At 38.9% G+C, this 23,371-nt stretch overlaps 1 protein-coding gene across 4 annotated transcripts in view; it reads left to right on the top strand.

The window, feature by feature from the left end:
- KDM1A (lysine demethylase 1A) overlaps nt 1-23,371 on the top strand; it is a 61,958-nt gene that overhangs the window by 23,210 nt on the left and 15,377 nt on the right. The window contains exons 3-10 of one of the 4 annotated variants that reach the window (XM_046023721.1): nt 578-637; nt 6,022-6,155; nt 10,089-10,167; nt 10,738-10,830; nt 11,709-11,815; nt 13,792-13,873; nt 15,023-15,117; nt 22,557-22,568. In XM_046023721.1, the coding sequence (XP_045879677.1) occupies nt 578-637; nt 6,022-6,155; nt 10,089-10,167; nt 10,738-10,830; nt 11,709-11,815; nt 13,792-13,873; nt 15,023-15,117; nt 22,557-22,568 (662 nt within the window). The remainder of the gene's footprint in view (nt 1-577; nt 638-6,021; nt 6,156-10,088; nt 10,168-10,737; nt 10,831-11,708; nt 11,816-13,791; nt 13,874-15,022; nt 15,118-22,556; nt 22,569-23,371) is intronic. The other 3 variants (XM_046023737.1, XM_046023728.1, XM_046023745.1) reach the window with 3 other exon arrangements.

Raw genomic sequence — 23,371 nt, 5'->3', positions numbered from 1 at the left:
CTGGTGTATTCAGATCTGGTGCTGTCTGGCATGCATTGTAAATGAAACTTGTCTTGGAGCCGAATCTTTACAGCCCCTGCTTTGAAGTCAAAGGGAGAATTTTTCATTAAAACTATGTCTTTTGCCTGTTATTTAAGTATATTCTCTGTGGATAGAAAGGTAAAGATAAAGGGAGATTGAGCAGATGCTGAATTGTTGGAGCTCTAGACCCTAGAGCCCCTGTGACACCTAACTCAGTCTAGCAACAAGTAGTAAAACACGTTTGGAATTCGTTTCTTCCCCCCATCCAACCTTGATTCAATAAGACTGACAGCAAGGATTTAGTGATTAGGAATACTGTGTATTTTGTTCTGCTACCTTTCAACAAGAATCAGTGTGTAAAGTTGAAATTTTCTGACCAGAATTTGGAAGACTATGATGTGATTCCCTGGGCCTGATTCGAGAAGAAGGAGCTCTCTCAATACGGTTTTACTAGTTGGTGGTGAATTTGTGAGTCGCCAACTATTAGGCCTTTATGTCCAGATATTATCTTAATTTATGGAGTAAGGTCCCTGAGTTCTCCTCTTTCCTTCCACAGGGCAAGCAGGAGGACTTCAAGACGACAGTTCTGGAGGGTATGGAGACGGCCAAGCATCAGGTGAGGGTGGCATTAGATGCTTGCCACTTAGGAGCAAGAGCCGCCAAGTCAGGGATTGATGCTTGCAAGTGTTTTTGGCTGTGGTTTCCACATTTTAGCCAGAAGCGCAGGGCAAATAGAACCCTCAGGACAGAGGAGTAGAGTAGGAGAGCGTGTAGCCAGAGCAAAGGCAAGCAAAACCTTTTGAAGTCCTCAGGCCGATCTCAGCCCTCCACTCTTCACGTGTTTGAGGAGATGGCGGGTCCTTTTCTTCCCGGCAGCTTTTACAGTACTAGGAAACATGATATAAAACATAGATTTAGGAATCACGGGACCTTTAAAAAGGAATATAGCTAAATGCACAGAGAGGAGAAGCCATAGGCTGAAAGCCTTCAAAAAAAAAAAAATAAGGAAGGACAGAAAGTCATTCCAGGACTAGTTAGAGGAATTATTCAGGCACGGGACTCTTCAGAGATGGTTGTTAGATAGTGTTGGATACAGTTTTTCAATTAACATTATATAGTTAATTATTTTGTAGTTTAAACATTTGTCACGTGAAAATTGCTTTTTTTTTTTTAAAGTTGAAATGCTGTTTCTTTTCAGATCGAACTATGATATTTTTACTTCTAGGAAAAAGTAAAGGGTTAAATGATTGATAGGGCCCACCTAGAGCTATTAAAGTTTGTTCCAGGAATCCAAAGCGGTATGGCTGGATTTTATCCTTTGCCCTGGATGTCTTTGTGTGGTTCAGTGCTCAAAGCTGACTGATAACATACATTTTGAAAAAACTGGAATAGGTATTACTTCACTTTTGGAGTTCGTCACTTTTCAACTGTTAAGTCTACTTTAAAATTGTTTGTCTTTTGCAGTTGTGTACAGTGGGTCCGGGAAATATTTATATTTTACTCTTGGGTCAAAGTTCAGTGTTAGTGAAGAAATTAGTATATAGGGGATCCAGAATGTTAGAAGTAAACTTGTTTAAATGCTGTCCCAAGGATTGGAGGTTGACAATAAGTACATGGTTCTCTTAGAGGAGTTAAAATCCTCGTTCAGAGTCTCTGTGGCAGATAAACGTTCAGGAATGCTACTCATCACATGATGCATGATCGGCTCTTCCATAGAACTGTTGGGGATCAGGGATAGCCTGTAGAGCTTGAATCTTGAAGAAATACGCTGAGTTTTCTTACTGCTTTTTGTTTTAACGTGGATAAATTTACTCTTTTGCTTTAGTAAACAGTATGTTGTATTGCTGAAAGTAAAAACAGACTTCCGTATAGAACTGTGGTACTTCTGACTTACTGTTCAGTAGAACATGAGGTTTTTTGTTTTGTTTTGTTTTTTTAAGTGTTTCCAAGAATGGTGGGGACTATTCTTAACCCTTTAGGATCTCTCTTTGGATCTTTGCCGTGTTCAGAAGCATGCCTTTGTGAGATGATCAGTTAGAAGGACGTGCTTATAAGCGATCAGCATTCTGTTTTTAATAAACCAAATGACCGTCATGAGTATCTTGGGACCAGGATCATATCTTAACTTCTATAAATCCACATCAAGCTGGTGTATTCATCCTACATCTTAAAAGTTAGAAGGGAACTTAAGGTCATTTTCTCTAGCTTCCTGCTGTCAAACATTATATTGCATCCATCCCTGTTTTATGGATTAGGACCCGAAATACAATTAAAATGCTATGACGGAGGATACACCAACAGTTTGGAGGAGTGAGAACCCAGGGATCTTCTCTAGAAGTCTAGTCTAGAAGACTAGTCCTTACACCCTCCCTCAGAATCATTTAAAGTGTATATTTACCCTAGAAATAAAAGATGTAAAGCATAAGAAATCACATGATTCTCCTCCTTTTTTTTCTTTTTCTCTCCTTTCCCTCTGTTCTTAATTCTGTTTGTCTTTTTAAACTATTATAGGACTGGATATGGTGTATCCGTAGGTACTAATTTGAAGTCATCTCACACGTAGGTTCTTGTCAAGCTTTTGTTTTCACTCATCAACTAGAAATCTAGTTTTTCTAGTTAATTTATTTACTTCATGAAAAAAAAAGGCAAGTATGTTTCATGGAGGCCTTCTTTTCTGTTGATTTTTATATCTCTGTTCCTCACTCTACTCAAAATGCTACCTGTATCATCAGAATCAGGGAGGAAGTGGTTTCATGGAATAGAGGAGTTCTGTCCTTCCCATCCCCTGCCCCTTCTTTGCGTCTCTAATCTATCAAAAAAGGTCTTTGCGGTCCCTTAAATATTTTATGACTTTTACTGTGTCTTCAGAGAAAGTGCAAGCCGGTCAGACCATTAGAAAGGGCATTTCTGGTTTAGCATGACTGCATTTTGAAGGATGATGCTGGAATTTCCTGTGTGAAGTATAGGGAAAAAAGAATTGAACTGAGGGGGCAAGAGAGATACATAGGCAGTCTTGGGGCTTCTAAAAAATTAAGGTTGCCTCTTTGAAACATTCTCAATTTCCAGAATAACCAGACTGTGTTAAATCCACACAAACAGCAAGTATAAATTACTTTTGAATGAAATGTACTACTAGTACTTCCCTTGTAATAAGGATATTATTAAAGTTAATTGTGTTCTTTAAGATTTTTTCCTCTAAAGGAGATACTTATGAGTTCTGTTGTCCAGAATGGCCTATTAGTTCATTTTGGAAATATCCTATTAAAAGACTGCATTGATTGAGCTTCTGAATAGCTTGGGTTCCAAGTTAACATTTTTTGTTCCTTTGATAAAGGCTAGACCTTTTCTTAAAGTTTTCACCTTTATATTGATAATGGTCTTCCTTCCTTGAAATAATAGTCTTCAAACTAAAAACCAAAAGGGAAAAAATAATTGAGTTTTTAGAAACTTTTTCATTCTTAAAAATTGACAAGTATTTAAGAATAGGTGTTTTCGGATATTATGTGGAAGATAGAGATGGAGAAGATTATTATTCTGCACATAGTTTAGCGCATACTTTAGTGTCACAATATTCGGCTTCTTTAATTCCTTTTGGTAATCTTTGGTTATTAGATTTAAAGATCCTCTTAAAACTGCCACATGACTTATGTAGATCACATTTCTTAATTGTTACATAGTCTCAAGGTTCCCAAAGTTAGTCAACTAATTTAGAGTGATATTTTTTTAAGTTTTTTTTTTTAAGATTTTATTTATATATTTGACAGAGAGAGATCACACGTAGGCAGAGAGGCAGGCAGAGAGAGAGGGGAATGCAAGCTCCCTGCTGAACAGAGAGCCCCATGCAGGGCTCAATCCCAGGACCCTGGGATCATGACCTGAGCTGAAAGCAGAGGCCTAACCCACTGAGCCACCCAGGTGCCCCTAATTTAGAGTGATTTTTAGAGCACTTGGAATGAGGAGCCAAGTATAATTCAAAATTTAGTGTCTTTCCCTACATGGTTTTTTTTTTTTTTTTTAAGATTTTATTTATTTATTTGACAGAGAGAGAGAGATCACAAGTAGGCAGAGAGAGAGGAGGAAGCAGGCTCCCTGCGGAGCAGAGAACCCGATGCGGGGCTCGATCCCAGGACCCTGAGATCATGACCTGAGCCGAAGGCAGCGGCTTAATCCACTGAGCCACCCAGGCGCCCCCATGGTTTTTTTTTTAACTGTCATTGGCAGTATTTTGCAGTAGGATTGATGTTCAGTGATGACTTAATAAGCATGTAGAAGGTATAGCTAAGAAAACTACCCCTGTTTGGGGGAGGGAGGAGTCCAGTTTATAGAGTAAATTGATTGTCATGTTAATAGTATACACTTATGAAGGTAACGTATTTTAAGAAATCTGTTCTGAGTACTTGGGATATATAGATAATTGTTATTATAATGTGACATGATTTTGTTCTTGGCTTGATTTTTTGTTTGTTTATTTGATTGGGGGTAGGGGACTAGGGACATCAAAGCTATGTGCAGTTTTAGAAAAATTCACATTACTGAAATAACCTACCCTTGTTCCCAGCATTTCTTCTCTCCTTGCCTTAATTTCATGTTCCACTCCCAGTAATACGGCTCTTACCGATTTTGTTTTTCCTTAGGGAATAATTAATTGTCCTGACAGTCTTTAATTTTAGGTTGAGATTCACTGAATGAGAGAATTGCTGATTTGATTTTATAATGTGAATAGAGTACATGTGCCTTCGTTATCTACTGTGAGTGGATAGATTTTTTTCCTTCTCTGTCAAAATTATTGTTTCTTAATGTGCCAGCCATATTACTTTAGGCATTTTTGCTTGACCTCTTGTTAACCACTTTTGTCTGAGTTATTGCTTATAAATGTCTTTGTGGAGACAGCTCCTTAATAACTTAGCTATCATTTTCTAAATTACATCTTTACCTATCTTGTTCTTTCTATTTTCTTAATCTTACTTTGCCTTTCCTTTAATTTTATTTCCATTATCAGTGTTTCTAACTTCTTGTTTTATGTGTTTTAAATGATTAAATATGGATATCTGGTGTCTATTTCATTACTTATATATAACTATTTCAGTGATACTGAATTTTGAAACTTTATGTCTTGATATTTGCATAAGCTAGTGGTTAAATATGACTTTTATAAAGTGATCTTAGAAATACAGGTAGAATACATGTAAATGTGTTTCTAAGGACATCTTATGAAGATGTACTTAACTATCAGCTTATAAAAAAGAATCGATTTAATACCCAATTTTAAGTTTCAAAACAATGTATATTTTACTTTCACAGAGGGTATGTATATGTAGTATATAGTATATATAGCGACATACTTGTGTAGTATAGTAAAGGGTTGCTAATGTTTTTGCTGGGAAAGGTAAATTCCTTGCTTTTTTCTGTGTCCTCATTGTAGTCTGCCTAACTTATCTCACTGTTTGCCAGCATTGCATTGTGGGAACTAATGAATGGTACCACTGACCAGATAATCATGCGTTTCTTACTGTTGGTGATTAAATCTTAAAGTCCTCTCCATGTTCCCTGCTGTAATCTTAAAAGAAGGCATGTGGTTGTGTTTTTCATTCTATAGTCTCTTTTGCTTTCCTTTTAGTATGTTTTCCTTTATTCTGGTTCCCTAGTTTTCAGATTCTGGGAACACCGTCAGTGATGCTAATTTTAATTAGAGTACCTTCCAGTATTATAAAGCTATTTTGTGGATGAAGAAAATACACTGCATGCTCTGTTCTGTTTTCAGAGATACAGTGTTTTGCTCATTGGTAAAATGTAATTTTTGGAACATTATGCTCAAGAGTAAAGTAAATTCTAAAGATGTTTTGGCTTTTGAGCAAAATAAAAGATTTTTAAAGGAGGTGAGATTGCTCTGTGAATGAGGCAGAGCTTTACAGAGGTTCTTCAGGCTAAAAAGGAGTTTCATTATCCCTGGTTTGGTATTCACTTGCACTTTTCCCAGAAGTCCTTTGCTTTCTTTGCTAGGTGTGGAGGGTGCAGCTTTCCAGAGTAGACTTCCTCATGACCGGATGACTTCTCAAGAAGCAGCCTGTTTTCCAGATATCATCAGTGGACCGCAGCAGACTCAGAAGGTTTTTCTGTTCATTCGAAACCGCACAGTAAGTTTCCATGTCAGCCTTTTTTCTGTTTGGATTATTAAAAAGCATGTATTACTTTTATGGACAATAATGGCAAAAAAAGAAAGGGAAGAATTACAAAATTAGCTATAACATGTACCATTACCCAGAGATAACCATTGTTAAAAAAATTAGTTTTTTCCCTTCAGTTATTTTTTTTTTAAGATTTCATTTATTTATTTTGACAGACAGAGATCACAAGTAGGCAGAGAGAGAAGGGGAAGCAGGCTCCCTGCTGAGCAGAGAGCCTGATGCGGGGCTCGATCCCAGGACCCTGAGATCATGAACTGAGCTGAAGGCAGAGGCTTTAACCCACTGAGCCATCCAGGTGCCCCCAGTTATTTTTTTAAATATGTATTTAATTTTTGTTTTTAAAAATTGAAATGCTGTTTCCATATATCCTTTGGATCCTTTTCATTTTTCATGACCTCATAAACAAAGAATCTTCATTTAAACTTTTAATTTTTTAAGTAAACCAGGCCACACTTGGGGCTCAAACTCACAACCCTGAGATCAAGAGTTGCATGCTCTACTGACTGAGCCAGCTAGGTGCCCTGAAACTTTTTTTTTTTTTTTTAAGCAGGGGAAGGGCAGAGGGAGGAGGAGACAAAGAATCTTAAGCAGGCTCCATGCCCTGCGCAGAGCCAGATGCAGGGCTCGGTCTCAAAACCCTGAGAGCCTGACCTGAACTGAAATCAAGAGTCAGACGCTTGATTGACTGAGCCACTCAGGTGCCTCCCCACACCCTGCCTCTTTCCCCCCCCCCACCCCTTACTATTTAATTATTCTAGAGAGAGAGAGAGCATGAATTGGGGGAGGAGCAGGGGAGAGAGAGATAGGGGAAAGAATGCCAAGCAGACTCCAACTGAGTCCATTGTGGGACTTAATCCATGACCCTGAGATCAGATCCTGAGCTAAAACCAAGAGTTGAGTGCTCAGTGACTGAACTGGCCAGGTGCCACCCCTCCCCCCATGTTTTTCAAATTTTTAATAATCATTTTGTCTGTCTTTCCCAGGATAAGACAAACTCTTATTCTGTTCTGCTCTTCTGCTTCAACCTCCTCCTCTGGCTAAGTGCTTGATTTTAATGTCTGCATGATATTTTGTCTGACAGTTGGGTATACTGTTAAGTTAGGCATTTATATGTCCATTTGTGCTTTATTAAGCTCTGAACAGCTTTATACATTCTTGACTATCTCTGGTTATTATTTCCTTATGACATATATATCTATATCTATATATATACACACACACACACACATATGTACACATACATATATATAAACCCGAATACAATACATACATACATATATATATACATATGTCAATTGGTATAGATAAATGATAGATGGATATGGTCACATTGCTTCCCAGAGAGACTGAATCAGTCAGCATCCCTATTGCCCTGCCCATGCTTTGGTTATTAAAACAATGATAATTTGTGCTGCTATAATAGACTAAAAGTTTTTCATTTCTTTTCCATTTTCAAAAGACTGTTTTTTTCCACATTTATTAGTCATTTTTTATTTCTTTGAATTTTTCTCTCATGGCCTTTATTCATCAGAAATTTTGAGCCACAGAGTAGAGGAGGGCAAGGTACTGTTCAGAATACATTCAGTGTACTCTAGGGTGATACAAAGTAAAAGAAATTTATGTTGTAATTTCAGCTACTTTGAGTATAGCTCAGAGATGTCATTTTAGCATGTCTTCTTTTAGCTACCACTAACTTCTTTACTTTGGCTATTAGTTTGCAAAACCCCTGCTGAATTTAGATTGTTAGCTAGAGTGGGTGGTGGGTTATACTGGGTTTTCATAGTACAGAATAAAGGGATTTTTGAATGAAGAGAAAACAGGGTGATTTTTTTAAAAAGTGAATGGAAACTTTTTAATGTATATTTCTGACGCTTACTTGTCTTAGAATCAGCTTCTGTGTATAACATCAATATTTGATCTGAATGGTTTTTTTAGGGGGCACCTGGCTGGCTCAGTCAGTAGAGCATGCAACTCTTGATCTCAGGATTATGAGTTCAAGTCCCATGTTGGGTATAGAACTTCCTTAAAATTGATTAATTAAATTCTTTTAAAAGTGTATTTTTTTAGATAAGGTCATTTTTTGTTTCATCTGAGGAAAGTTTTCACTCTTTACTTGAATTTGAGTGGTACATTTACAGTGATGTCTGTTTTCTCTGATTTACATTCTGTGACCAGAATCTAGATTGGGAGAAGGAAGGACTGGCCCAGGTTAGTTATGGGCCTCTGGCTATAAAACTGAACATAAATCATTCTCTTACAAGAATTGTGTCCGTTCTTTTGCTTTCAGATTTTGAAACCACAAACAACTTTAGGATTATTGAGCTAAGAACTATGACCTGAGCTTTATTATTTTTTTATAGGGTGGACAGAGGAAGAAGGCTTGTATTGAGGGGTGAGGAGCTTGGGCCTGTTGTGTACTTAAGGAATTCCATTTTGCCCTGACAGTGGCCACAGAGAAAAGTAGAGGGTGCTTATGAATTTGGTCATATCTTTTTTGTAATTGGGTTTATTTACACACAGCCACATGTCTTTGTTGACACTTGTCTATGGAGCAGTTAATTTTTAGCTGGGACTTAAATATGGTGACATTTAGTTGGTCTGTGGCCTGTTCAGTTTGAAGAGCATATGTGTTAGAGCCTATTGATTGTACCATGATATTTTTCGTTCCTTATCTTAATGCTTTTTCAGCAGTATTTGAAACAACTGACTACTCCTTTCTTCTTCAACTTCCCTTCCCTTAGCTCAAGATGATATTCTTGTTCTTCTGCCTCTCTGGTTGTTAACTTCTCTGACAGCTTTGTAGGCTTATCTCTATTTTTTTTTTTGAGATTTTATTTATTTATTTATTTTTTTTTTTTTTTTAAAGATTTTATTTATCTATTTGACAGAGAGAAATCACAAGAGAGGCAGGCAGAGAGAGAGGAAGGGAAGCAGGCTCTCCGTTGAGCAGAGAGCCCAATGCGGGACTCGATCCCAGGACCCTGAGATCATGACCTGAACCGAAGGCAGCGGCTTAACCCACTGAGCCACCCAGGCGCCCCGAGATTTTATTTATTTGACAGAAAGTGAGGGAGCATAAGCAGAGGGAGTGGCAGGCAGAGGGAACGGGAGAAGCAGGCTCCCTGCTGAGCAGGGAGCCCAGTGTGGAGCTCAATCCCAGGACCCTGAGATCATGACCTGAGCCGAAGGCAGACACTTAACCAGCTGAGCCACCCAGGCACCCCAGGCATTATGTGAACTCATTGGAGTTCCTTAAGGCTCGTTATGGTCTTTTCCTCCCTCTGCTGTGTATTCTCCCAAGGAGGCCTCTTCTGCACTTTGGCTTCAGTTATCCCCAAAAGCAAATGGCTCCAGATTTTAACTGTCCTCAGAACCCTACCTCTGTATCCAGATGCCACTCTTGTATCTCTTGTTTTTTTTTGAAACTAAACCCACCTCTTCTTTCAGTGACCCTCATTTAGTGAATAGCATACCAACTCATTTAGTCATGCAGGCTAAAAACTGGAGTTTTCCTTGGTACCTTTTACCTCCCTTCCATCTTCACCTATCTAACTGATCATTTGATTTCATGGATTTTTATCTACTCAGTATCTCTGGAGTCAGATAACCCAGTTTAAATCCTAGATGGTCCCTACGAGCTGTATGATACTGGCAAGTTACTAGGGTTTTTGGGTTTTGTTTTAGGCTGAGTATCTTCCAGCTTCTTCAGTTATTTACTCATTTAACATGGTTTCGTGTTTCATCAGTTTGTCAGGAGTATAACCCTCTGCTTCAGTGAAAGGAAAACCTGTAGTTGAGGCCTTAAAGTTGAAAAGATATTTTAAAGTGGTCATGTGGTCTACATCTACTTGTGTAAAAAAAAATTTTGTCATTTAAATACAGTTGCAGTTGTGGTTGGATAATCCAAAGATTCAGCTGACCTTTGAGGCTACCCTTCAGCAGTTAGAAGCGCCTTACAACAGTAAGTAGTGTTTTCCATGGGACTAGTTTTGACTCATGGTTCACTGATAATGAGTTTTTTCAGTTCATATTATCATCGTACTTTACCTTGTGCTATCCAGAAATAAGCCTTATAAAAAACTATTATGTGTCTTTGTAATTATTTTCTTGGTTTTTAAGTTGTGAGTTCAGGAGATTGCTAATAATTTCACCAGGACTGTGTTCCAGCTTTAATCCCTGGAGTACTTTGTTGACATTTGGCTGGCTGGCTGGCTTTCTCATTTTCCACTTACCACCCACAAAGTCTTGAAAAGTTTTTGCCAATGTAACTGATTATAACTGCTTTAAAAAGGGTTGGTTTTATCCTTTATTTCATCTGTAATGGAATGTCATTCTTAAAAACTCCAATAGGCATTTGGGACTACATCACAGACTAAAAGTTTTAGGAATCACCTTTCTAAAGGAGTCACATGATCTGAAGCTTATGGAAAATATGTATAGAATAACTTCATGATGGAAAAACAGAGTTAAAGAGCTTTCTGTTTAAATTGCTAAAAATATGAACATGTTTTAAAATTCATCTGTTCTGTAGGTGATACTGTGCTTGTCCACCGAGTTCACAGTTACCTAGAGCGTCACGGTCTGATCAACTTCGGCATCTATAAGAGGATAAAACCCCTACCAAGTAAGGACCTGGCAGATGGACTTCATAGCTTTAACTTAGAGTTCTAGGACTCTCTTTTATTTTCAGGAGGCTTTTGTAGCATTTTATTTTGATTTCTAAGTCTAAATTTGGAGTCCGATATTCACAAACTTATCTCATTATACGTCAGATTTAAAGTAAAATCTCTTTGTAAATATGCATTGCCTGTAATTTCTGGTTTGATAAGTGTACTTTAGTCAAAGATACTGAATTTCCAACATAAGAAAAATCAGTCAGAAAACAAAATTTGTTAAAAATGAGAGAAGTCTTAAAAAAAAAAAAAATGAGAGAAGTCCGTTATGAAAGCAGAGATTTGAGGTTTTCTTTCATTGACCAGTTCTTTATCCTGGGAGGAATCCAGGAGTTAGGGGTATTTTGAGAAGTAGCACTTCTATTTGTTTTTAATTAATTTATGTTTGATGCTTTAATAATTTTAATAGTTCTTCAGAAAGGGATAATAAGGACAGCAGAGGTAGAGCTTAAAGAAAATGGCTTTAAGAATAATTTGGCTGTCAGGTTGTCCTAGTATAACTAAGAGATAAATGAAGCAGACTATTCATAATAAACTAACCAGTCACAGATGCCAAAGCACATGACCGCAGTGTAATGAGAAAGTAAATCTTTAACGATAAAGGATTTCATTTATAGGTTTTTAACATTGAATTAAATTTTATGTTTCAGTTATGTGCTAATTTATTTACGTAGTTTCTCTATTTGGAAAATAAATGAGCTGTTTACTTTGTAAGACATCATGACATGTTGAGAACCTAGAGGTTTTCATGATGTAAAAAATGGTAAAACAAACTCTTAAATTAACCTACAACAAAATACTGTAATTTTTGTTTGTTTTTTACTTTTAGCAAAAAAGACAGGAAAGGTAATTATTATAGGCTCTGGGGTATCAGGCTTGGCAGCAGCTCGTCAATTACAAAGTTTCGGAATGGATGTCACACTTCTGGAAGCCAGGGTAAGAATTTTATAATGTATTTAGAAGCCGGACCTAATGGAAATAGGTATTTATCAATGCAATAAGAAATTCTCTATTGCAAGTTAGTGAATTCTACAGCTTGAAATAAACCAAACTGATTTGTATACTAAAAGTATTTTAGAGGGTGCCTGGGTGGCTCAGTGGGTTAAGCCGCTGCCTTCGGCTCAGGTCATGATCTCAGGGTCCTGGGATCGAGTCCCGCATCAGGCTCTCTGCTCAGCAGCGAGCCTGCTTCCCTCTCTCTCTCTCTCTGCCTGCCTGTCTACTTGTGATCTCTCTCTGTCAAATAAATAAATAAAATCTTTATAAAAAAAAATTAAAAAAATTAAAGTATTTTAGATAATGTTACTTATATTGGATAAAGCATTTTTGACAGTGAAACTTTGGAAGGTGCTCAGTGAGTATGAAGACTTTGTAAATGATCCACATAACCCTTTGATGGATATTTTCAGGTTACTGCTTCTTGCAGTTAACTTTCAAATTTGGGGCCTTCATGGACATGCCCTTTGTAGGTGGCAGTTATTTTTAGTGGTGGAACAGAGTGGATTGTATTCTCTTTTTGATAGTAAAAGAAAAGGAGTGGTCTCAGGCAGCAGCCATTTTTCTTTTTTTTAAAGATTTTATTTATTTATTTGACAGAGAAAGAGATCACAAGTACGCAGAGAGGAAGGCAGAGAGAGAGGGGGAAGCAGGCTCCCTGCTGAGCAGATAACCGATGCGGGGCTCGATCCCAGGACCCTGAGACCATGACCTGAGCCGAAGGCAGAGGCTTAACCCACTGAGCCACCCAGACGCCCCTAGCCATTTTTTAGTGCCTGATGCAGCCAAGATATGTTGGTTCCCTTATCAGTCCTTGAAAGAGAAATGGAAATTAAAGGAGGAAAGGGATGATGGCCCAGAGTGGAAAAAAAGAACATCATGTTAAGTTGGTACTATTCAAATTATTTTCATGAGTGATTTTTGACATTTTGTATTCTTCCAGTGGCTTATAGGCTTCCTTGGACTTAACAACATTTAAAAAACAACACTTCTCGGATAATCTAAACAATCTAAAATTTGTAGAGGCTTTCAAAATGTTTTGTGCAGTACTTCTAAGTTGCTTTTTTATAAATTGTACATTTAAAAAATATTTTTTCAAATAAAGTATGGGAAATCAAAATAATTTTTAATATAATCTTGCTAAAATAATATTTCATAAGTAATTTAGGAAACATTTGTGTGTTCTCTTATCCTGTGTACTAGCAATACAGTAATGAATAATGGGACCATTATGATCCCTACCCATGCGACTCTTAATCTAGCTTACAGGTTTTTAGTTTTGTTTGCTTTCATTTATTTGGAGGTTAGAGTAGTCTCAAAATATCCATGACTGAAGTGTCACTACAGCTCAGTAATTTTTCCCCATATTTGAAAATCCCGAGTTAGCACAGATAAACTTGGGCCTGTTGAGAAATGAGAGATATTGTCAAAAGTTTATGCTCCGTACACACTCTGCCCCTGGGCAGGGGCTGCACTAGAGGACCATTTGTCAAGAAATCATCTGTCATTCACAGGTGACTTTGGGAATGGGGGCAAAAGTCAGAACATGGTGATAAAAAGATGGCGTGTTGCAATTCGTGAGCCGATATTTTCTGTGTGAGTGGCCCTTGCTCAGCCTGTACTGTAAATGGTATTAGAGACAATTGAGTAGAGAGATAATAGTACCTGTGGCTAAATATGTCTGGTTGCCAAATTGTTTCCTATCTCCTATCACTTAATTCTGTGTCATTCATTACCCTACCACTCCCTCAAATAGTTAAAACTTTGCTGGCTCCTTGTTCCCACACTGCATACCATATATACTCCATACCTTTCTTTTTAAATTGTAAGAGACAGAGGCCTGGGGTGGTACCATGCCAGGTTCTTATGGTTAAAATAGAATTGATGATTTTAGCCATTTAATTTCTAAAAAACAGGATCGAGTGGGTGGACGAGTTGCTACATTTCGCAAAGGAAACTATGTAGCTGATCTTGGAGCTATGGTAGTGACAGGTCTTGGTAAGTAGTCCTTAGTTTTGTGCCATTATATAAGATCGTGATTAAGCTAATGTTTTAAAGCCATCAATGTGGTTTTAAAATATTTTGGTTTAAGATACTGTTCTTAGTAAGAGGTGAATTGACAGATACTGTCTTCCTAAAAAGATATATCAATATGTACAAAATTTAAATTGTACATATGTTTTGACTTCTAAGAAATTATCTTTAGAAAATAGACAAGGTGGACCATGTTGTATGGAGCTTTTAATTTTTTAAATTTTATTTTTCTGTTAAAAGATTTTATTTATTTGTTTGAGAGAGCGCATGCAGGGATGCCTGCACATGCACAAATGGGGAGGGGACAGAAGGGAGAGAGAACCTTAGGCAGACTCCGAGTTGAGCACAAAGTCCATCGCCGGGCTTGATCTCTTAACCTGGAGATCACCACTTGAGCTGAAACCAAGAGCCTGACGCTTACCGACTGAGCCACCCAGGTGCCCCTGGAGCTTTTTAACTGTGGCATGTAGCAAAACATTAGAATCCATGGTTCCAGTGATTATATTGTTATACAAAGAGAACCATATAGCCACTAAAAATTATGTAGCTTTATATTAACATGAAATGATGGCCACGGTTTATTGCTAAGTTGAAAAAAGATGACAAGACAATACATGCATTATGATCCTTATGTGTGTGTGTGTGTATGTGTGTGTGTGTGTCTATAATTTTATGCCTGTAAAATCTAGAAGGATCTATGATAAAATGTTTTTTAAAATTGATTTGAGAGCGAGCGAGATAACAAGAAAAGCATGAGGGGGGAGGAGGAGAAGCAGGCTCCCCACTGAGCAGGAATCCCAACATGGGGGTCATTCCCAGGACCCCTGGGATCATGACCCTAGCCGAAGGCAGATGCCCAACTGGACTGAGTTACCCACATGCCCCTAGAATCTATAATAAAATGTTAACATGTGGGGTTATAGGTAATTTTTTACTTCTTACGCTTATCTTACATATTCCATATATTACATATTATTTTACTAACCATTTTTTTTACCTATAATTCACGTACCCTAAGCTTTGAGTATTTTAAATTTTGAATAAAAATATTTTTGCTTTGATGTGTTCTCTTTTCATAGATATGTTGAATTTAATAGTTTGAGTTTTTTTTAGGAGGGAATCCCATGGCTGTGGTCAGCAAACAAGTAAATATGGAATTGGCCAAGATCAAGCAAAAATGCCCACTTTATGAAGCCAATGGACAAGCTGTAAGTTGAGGACAAACAGATTTCTTTGGTTCAATTGAAACAGCAATTTGGGGAAAATGTGTGGATGAATATATACACATATCAGTAAGAACCTGAGGGTAGAAATTATGTGAAGAGATTATTATTGCATATATGCAAATTTACATGCCTGTTTAGGCATTTATCTTTAGACACTTAATGAAGGCTAGCTAGACAGTTGATTTTTTTTTTTTTAATTTGGCTGTGGCCGCCTACTCGAAGAGACCTGTGGAATTGACACCTGATTCTTCATTTCTTTGTATTGTGCTTCCCATCCTGTGCTTTAGCTCTGTGTGCTTTTTATGACTTCAGTTTTGTGTGTGTAGGTTCAAGATTTTGATGAACTAATAGCCAGATGATAATACTGAACTCAGATGCTTAGGTAGATGAAAGTATTTGTTGACCAGAGGCAGAGAAGTTTCCCATACTTAGTAGGCAGTAGCATGGCAGTGATGTTTGCTATGGGAGAGTAGGAGTAGTTTAACACAGCTATGTTGAGAGGCTTAGACTATGTAAGTCAGTCCTAATTTTGGGGGGGGGGGTGGATTGCGATTCAAAAGGTCATATTCAGAATTTTACCAACCTGCCCCTATCAGGAATGAGCAAGTTTGCCATTCTCAGGATATAAGCATGTTACCATCTTTATATTTTGAGGAACGGAAGATTCAAGATGCATATGACAGTTTAGCTATTGTTGCTAAAAGTGGTAAGATCCCAACTCTTGAATTTAGTCTGCTACATCCAATGGACATCCTCACTAAAGCCCTTAGGCTTTGTGGGGTTCATACCAGAGGAGGACAGACTTAAGGGAATGCTTTGGCTCGTATCCTCCCCATTCTGGATTCAAATTCCTCCCAGGACTTGTTTTGGGGGTGGGACATCCTTCTGTCAGAGTAAACAAAATAGAATGAAGAAGAGAAAAAGGAGGAAGTAGAGCTTAACTCAACAATTCAATAAATTTTTGTTACTCTGCAAAGATCTGTAAAGGCTATAGAGATGAATAAGACAGTCCCTGCCATAGGAGACCCCCAGTCTAGTGGGACTTGTACATAGATAATTGTTTCCCAACTTTTTATTACGGAAATGTTTAAATCTATACAAAAGTAGAAAGAATAGTATAATAATGGACTTTGATTTATTCTAGTCTTGTTGCATCTATTCAGTCCCTTTGAGGTGTTTTTGGTCTGGAGTATTTTAAAGCAAATCACAGTCAACCAGCAAGTATTTATTAAATATGTGCCAAAATATAGGCATCGTTCTCAGCAATAACTGTGTATTCCCTGCTCTCAAGTGTCTTAAATTCTAGTGACTCTAGAGATCTTATGAACCCAAGAAGGTCAGGAATTACAGGGTCATTAAATTCTGTGGTACACCCCCTCCCGTGAAAAAACACACCCCAACCAGAAACGTACTACTCATGCATACACCAGAACACAAGGCAGATTTGCTGAGGGTTAGATAAAAGGATAAATTGCGATGGAAGAACCAGTGGGGGCGGGGGGGGGGGGGGGGGGGTGGAGAAAGAGTCAAGGTCTCTGAAAGTGGGAGGGGCAAGAGCAAGGAGAGATTTGGAGGGAAAGAGCATTTGTGAAGGTGGCTTAGGACTTAATGGAGTTGTAGAGGAAGGTTTAAGACTGAAGAGAGGTCTGTGAAGGAGGGTGCGGTGGCAGTGGGGCTGAGATGCAGACTGCAGTAGAGGGCGAAGGGTGTTGCTCACTGGGCTGACTTGGAGGCTGGGACCTCAGAGGGCTGAGAGCAAGAGCAGTACCGTGACCAGAAGGGTGTTTCAGGTAGGTGGGCGGGACTGTACAGAGCTGCACTGGAGCAAGGCCTCTGAAGTGGGTATTCGTGTCCTCAGGGAGTACCGCAATCTAAACCAATGGTTGTCGCTGATCTTTGAGACACCGGATTTTTCTTCAGACGTTCCTGAGTATAGAACAGCTTTATTTAGTCTAACAGTAAGAAGTTCTTTTCTAATAGAAATATCCAGAGAAACTGTCTCTTCTTTCTTGGTATTAGAGGAACTTCTAACATTTTTAAAACATTCGTTTCTAAATAGTATACCAGTACCCCCTCAAGTGTAGCATGCAGCTGGCTGCTAATTCATGAACTAAGTGCTGGTTACCAGTTCAGGATGAGACAAATACATAGCTTGTGCCAGAACGTAAAATTAACTACATTAATCACTGCTAGTTCAAATGATGACTTGGGGAAGTGGGATGCGTAGCAAGACTTGAGTAAAAGAAGTGATGCTCCAGTTATGATCTGGCATAAGCTCCTCTCACCAGGACCAGCCCTTTGAGTAGCACTGTAGGAAACCTCTGTTGAGGTGGTGTGTGGTTTTCAGCATTTTATATATGCAGGAATATTTTTCCAAGTGAAATGTGCAGTTGTCCCTCAACTCTGATCTTTGCAAAAGGAGGTCTCTAAGTCAGTTTGTATTTGGTGCAGTAGCCAAGTGGTGAGAAGGATTCTTCAAGCACTCTCAAATTTAGGAGAAAATTCGTCACAGATTTGAGTTCTGTTTACCTTAAGTTAATCAAACAGAAGAAGTCATGCTAATGTTTCTGTAGTCTAGTTCAGAGTAGAAGTGGACAACTCTTAACCAGTAGATTGGCTTTTGGCTTATAGGACAAGAACTAAAAGCTTACTGTTCCATTAATTTTGTTTATAATTACAAATATGTTTCTTGACTTTTGGAAACCTGAGGAGTAAGTACATAGGTCAGTTGCTTCATTCTCTCATTTCGCAGGGGAAGCATCTAAAGCTCAGACATGGTCACTCCAGTCAGTAATTTGTAGGCCCAGGATACATTGCCTGCTAGCCCAGATTGGGTTCCCTGGCAGACACATGTTGTTTTATTGTGCTTTGCTTTATTGCATTTTGCAGAAATTGGCCCCTGCCTTTTTATACAAATGGAAGATCTATGGCAGCCCTGCATAGAGCCAAGTTTTTCGGCACCATTTTTCCAACACTGTTTGCTCACTTAGTGTCTCTGTGTCACATTTTGGTAATTCTCACAATATTTCAGATTTTTTCATTATTATTCATTATGGTACTACGTAATCAGTGACTGCAACTTACTGAGAGCTCGGCTGATGGTTAGCATTTTTTACTTTACTTCAGGCATGTGCATTGTTTTTTAGATACAGTGCTGTTGCACACTTAGACTATAGTACAGTGTAAACCTAACTTCTATATGCACCGGAAAACCAGACATTTGACTGACTTTGTTATGGTGTTCTGGAACCAGACCTGCTGTATCTCTGAGTGTGCCTGCCCTTGTGCTGCATGTCTGGCCGACATTTCAGAGAAGATGGGGACTGGAGTCGGTGCATTCAACTCCAGCTGCCTGTGTGACTTCATCAGCTGAGTCTCCTTCTCCAAGAGCTTTCTTTTCATAGTTACTCTAAGGAGGCAACAAGCCCCCCCCCCCCCACCCCGTCCCCCCAGAGTGGACATTCACTCAGTCATTGATTTTTCTTTAATCAACTGTTGAGTGAAATGGGATTGTCTTCCTCCATTCTTCGTGCACAGCCTCGGTGCAAAAGAGGGTGATTCAGTGGTTCTGTTGTTAGTACATAGAAATCAATTCCCTCATCTGCACAAAGCCAGCAGTTAAACTAGAGTGGCAAATATCATTTGCAATATTGTCTTTAGGAACTGTCACCAAACCTAGTCATGTTGCTGGTATACAAACAAAAATCGCACAGCAAGTGGTTTCTGTTCTGTTACCTTGTTATTGTTTTAAACACAGTCACAAGAATCCCTGAAAGAGTTCACTTCCTTATTCTCTCCAGTCCTGCGCTGGCAGGTAGAATGTTGAGCTTCTGTGTTTGTTTTTGACAGAAGCTGCTTTTATGACTCCAGATGACTAGAACAAGGGCTTTCTTATTTGGTTCTAATATTGGATGTCCCTATAAATAGAAGTTATCTTCTAAACCCGTAAGAACAGAGCTAATACAGCAGCTGCCCTCAGACTGACTGATGCTGGAGTTAGACTCTGAACTCTGCAGTGATCAGCTTTAACTGGAAATGGAGATAGTTGGGAAATAAGGTAATTCATATTTCAGGAATATTTTGGGAGTCATCAGTGAGGAGACTGAAACATGGATTGGCGGGGAGATGGGGTAAATATTTTCAGTGTGTCTCCTAGACAACTAGTAACTCAGGGGTTTTAAATTCTAGTTTTGTTTTGGCTTTTTTGAGTAATGAAACAGCATCTTAAATTACTTCAGTCCTATAGTATTTTGCATTATAAAATCTCTGGTCTCCATTGAGGGGAGGGAGTTAGGTGTTTTGTTTTTTGGGTTTTTTTTTTGTAGTCTTTGTTTTGTTTTGTTTTGTTTTTACCAAATGAGGCCCAAAGACTCAGTAACAACTTGGAGAAACAGATCTTGATTTTTTTTCTTCAGAATAGCTCATCTGTTATGAGGAAGAAAGAACACTTGAAAGGTAAAGAGTGCCTTTCAATTAATCGGCCTTTTACAAAGGCCATTAATTGGGTATACTCCATACCTACCTCAATCAACAAGTTTTCATTTGCACTCATATGGAGTGATGCTTAGATTAGTTATACTTTTGACACAGGCCTGCTGGCCTTTTCAGTTTTCCTATTCTTTTGTGGAAACAGTTTTGGTATTTTTTTTTTTTTTAAGATTTTATTTACTTGAGTGTGAGAGTATATGAGCTGTGGGAGGAGGGAGGGAGAAGCAGACACCCCAGGTGAGTAGGGACTCCCTGATGTGAGGCTTCATCCCAGGACCCTGAGATCATGACCTGAACCAAAGGCAGAAGCTTAACCTACTGAGCCACCCAGGCACCCCGAGTTTTGGCATTTTAAAGGTGGTTTTTCTCTACCTTTAAAATCTTCCAATCCCTGCTTTTTATAAATGTAAAAATACTATGCTTTCAGTGTTTCTAAAGTTGCAAAATAGTTACTTTCCTTTCAAATATAATACTGACTTTGCTTTTCTAAACTTTACTAATTTATTCATTCATAAGAATTTACAGAGCACCTCTGCCGTGAGCTAGAAACTGCTAGAGTGAACTCCTTGGACATGCATGTGCCGTCTCCACACAGCGTAGTTACTGCTTTAGAGAACTCTGTTGTTTATATCCCCTAAAAGAGTCTAATGAAATGAGAAAGTGGGGGTGGACAACTGTCTCCATTTATAAAATCACAGTGAATTTTATTTGGATTAAGGATATACCTGTTGTCCTTATTCTGCCTTTAAGGATAATAGCCTATCTCATTTCCTTTATTTGGGAATCTGAATTAGAGACTTCAGATGTAAATTTTTCTTCCAGGTTTTACCAAAGGAACTAATGTTTTTTGTTTTTTTTTTTTAAGATTTTACTTATTTATTTGACAGAGATAGAAAGCACACAAGCAGGGGGAGTGGCAGGCAGAGAGAGGGTGAAGGAGAAGCAGACTTCCCACTGAGTAGGGAGTCTGATGTGGGGCTCGATCCCAGGACCCTGGGATTGTGACCTGAGCTCAAGGTAGACGCTTAACGACTGAGCTATCCAGGCGCCCCCGCAAAGGAACTAATCTTAATCTTTCGTTTTATCATAATTCTAGATTTGGCCATTACATCTGTTTTTCATTGTGTAACTCTTCCTGAGGCTTTCTCTGGCTAAATCTCCAACCTTTGGGTGCCCGGAACCTAGCTGCACCTAACGCCCTTTTGCTCTGCTGCTGGAGAGCTTCTGCACACTGGAAGCAAGAGAAATGGACAGGGTTTTGAAGACTTAAAGGGTTTGTGATGGTAGAGTGTAACCAGAGGTAGAACTGAGGAGAGCTGTCCTTCCTCTGAGATGACTTCCTGCAGGATTAGGACCCAGTCCAGAAAGTCACTTGACTCTCCCTAAATTTATTCTGCATGGGCTACATACCCAAGCTGCTGTTCCCCACCCATGCTCAGGGATGCTCCATGTCATCTCTACAGGACCAGAGCACTTAGCATTGTACCTGTTTAGGGCAGTGGGACACGACAGATTCTTAGTTTGAAGGAACTGTTCAGAGTCTTTCATAGAGAAGTAAATGGCTTTGAAAAGTCATAATCAAAATCTGTTTCAAAAAAAGGTCTGTTTCAAATGATATCCTTTTTGCGAGTCTTTGCTAGAGAACAACATTAAAGATACTTTCCCGGGGCGCCTGGGTGGCTCAGTGGTTTAAGCCGCTTCCTTCGGCTCAGGTCATGATCTCGGGGTCCTGGGATCGAGTCCCGCATGGGGCTCTCCGCTTTGCGGGGAGCCTGCTTCCCTCTCACTCTCTCTGCCTGCCTCTCTGCCTATTGTGATCTCTCTGTGTCAAATAAATAAATAAAATCTTAAAAAAAAAAAAAAAAAAAGATACTTTCCCTTCTGAGTTTGCTGTTCTGTTCTCAGTATGTTGTCGTAGAAACCCAGCTGCCAGCAGACCTGCTGCTTAGCCCCATGTAGTCGTTTGCTGAGTTCCTTTCTCAGGGTGCAGTCGAAGAAGCTAGCATAGAATAGGTAAAAGTGAAAATTTTTGCGACCCGTGTTTGAAGATTGCCAATATTTCGGCTCCTTTCCATAATTATTTATGGAACTAACAGTTCAGAGGTTCTCACCGAGGGGAGGGCAGTGACCCAGAACAGGTACTTAAGAAGTGCTCAGGGGCTAGTCAGTTGCTAAACTTGTTTTCATTGTGTGAGTATGTCAAATAGAACATATCTGACGAGCTTAATTTTAGAAGCAGATTCAAGATTTAAATATACCAAAAATACATTTTGGTTTTTTCCCCAGTGTTGGTTTCCTAATGGACAACTATTTGCTATTTTCCAAATATTTTAATTTCAAAGTGGGATTCTAAAGTTAATGGGATTAAAATCCAGGTTTGAAACTTATCCCTGGTCTCTTTGGCAACAGTCCTAAAATTTGCTTAACCAGGTGGAAAATGGTGTGGCCTCGGTCCTCTTCTCTCCTGTTCTGGAGAGTGGAGTCTCCAGTTAGAGCAGGGGACCCAGTCAGCCGGCCAGAGATGCAGCCTGCCATCCTGGTGTCAGTCAGATGAGGCAGTCATCTTTCAGTTTGGTTTTTGTTTGTTTTTGTTGTTATTCCTGTTACTGTTCTGTGTTTTTCCTTTTCTCTTTTATTGAGTTTTGCTTTATTCCTCACTGCTTTCTGACACCATCTCCCTTTACCACCCTCACACCCCACCCCGCAAACTGCCTTTCTTTTGCCCATTTCTGTGCCTTGACTTTCCCATTTCGGTCTCTATACAGTCTGTTCCTTGTTTCTCTGGTGGTTGCAGCTTCTGAGCTAACAGGATGCTTCTGTCATGCTGTGTGTTTGAAGCCTTGATTTTACTGCTGTCATACGAAACTAAACTTGACGTGGCTGTTGGGCTGTTATTTACAGTTTATTTCTCTCTCTGCTGCACTGGTTAAAAGGACACTGTCAAGGTATTTTTTTTTTATAATTTTTCAAATCATTTTCTTCACTGTTTACAATAACCCATTAAAAGCTTGAAACTTAGATCTTTCCCTTCCAAAGATCCTCTCCATCATACATTCACACTGGTTTGTTGTTGTAGAGTTGCGCCTATATGTTGGACTGGTGCCATTTGAGTTTTTGTCATTGAAAGCGCATGTAAAAAGGTTTTTTGTGGGGTGGGGTGGGGGTGGACTAAAGGGGAAAGTGTTATGAATCAAGTGGGCTGCTCAGCAAACAGAGGGAAGAAACAAAAGGTCAAATTTGGTCCCTCTAACCTTGACAGTGTCCCTTTAAATGTTTCTCTACCACACACCCTGGACCCTAGTTACTGAGCCTGAGTGCTGCGTACTTTTTCAGTATGAACTTCCCTATGTGACTGTCACCCTAGCTACAAAGATTAAAGCTTGTCTGAAGCAAGCCATCCAGTTGACACTGGGAGAGCTTTAATCTGTACCATTTGCACACTGTGTATTGGCACATTCTGCCCCATTGCAGAGGCACATGTGATCTGGTCCCTCTTGCTTCTGTAGCATCCTCTTGCTAGGCTTTTTTGAAGCCACACGTAGAAATATCACTATTTTGTACTCGAGGAAAAGCAGTCATGCACACTGCATCTGAGATAAGTTCAGATCTCATAGCTATATAGCGCTCATGTTAAAAATGTCATTGTTTCCTTTTTAAAAGAAACGCCAAATTTAGAGTTTCTAGAACCATCTTTGGTAACATCATTGCAGGAATCACACTGAGCAAAATTTCAGCATTGCTGTGAGCT

Source organism: Meles meles, chromosome 1 (assembly GCF_922984935.1).
Source record: "Meles meles chromosome 1, mMelMel3.1 paternal haplotype, whole genome shotgun sequence".
In the NCBI taxonomy this organism is placed as follows: domain Eukaryota; kingdom Metazoa; phylum Chordata; class Mammalia; order Carnivora; family Mustelidae; genus Meles; species Meles meles.
Note: the sequence above shows the minus strand (reverse complement) of the source record. Positions and strands in the feature narration are given on the sequence as shown.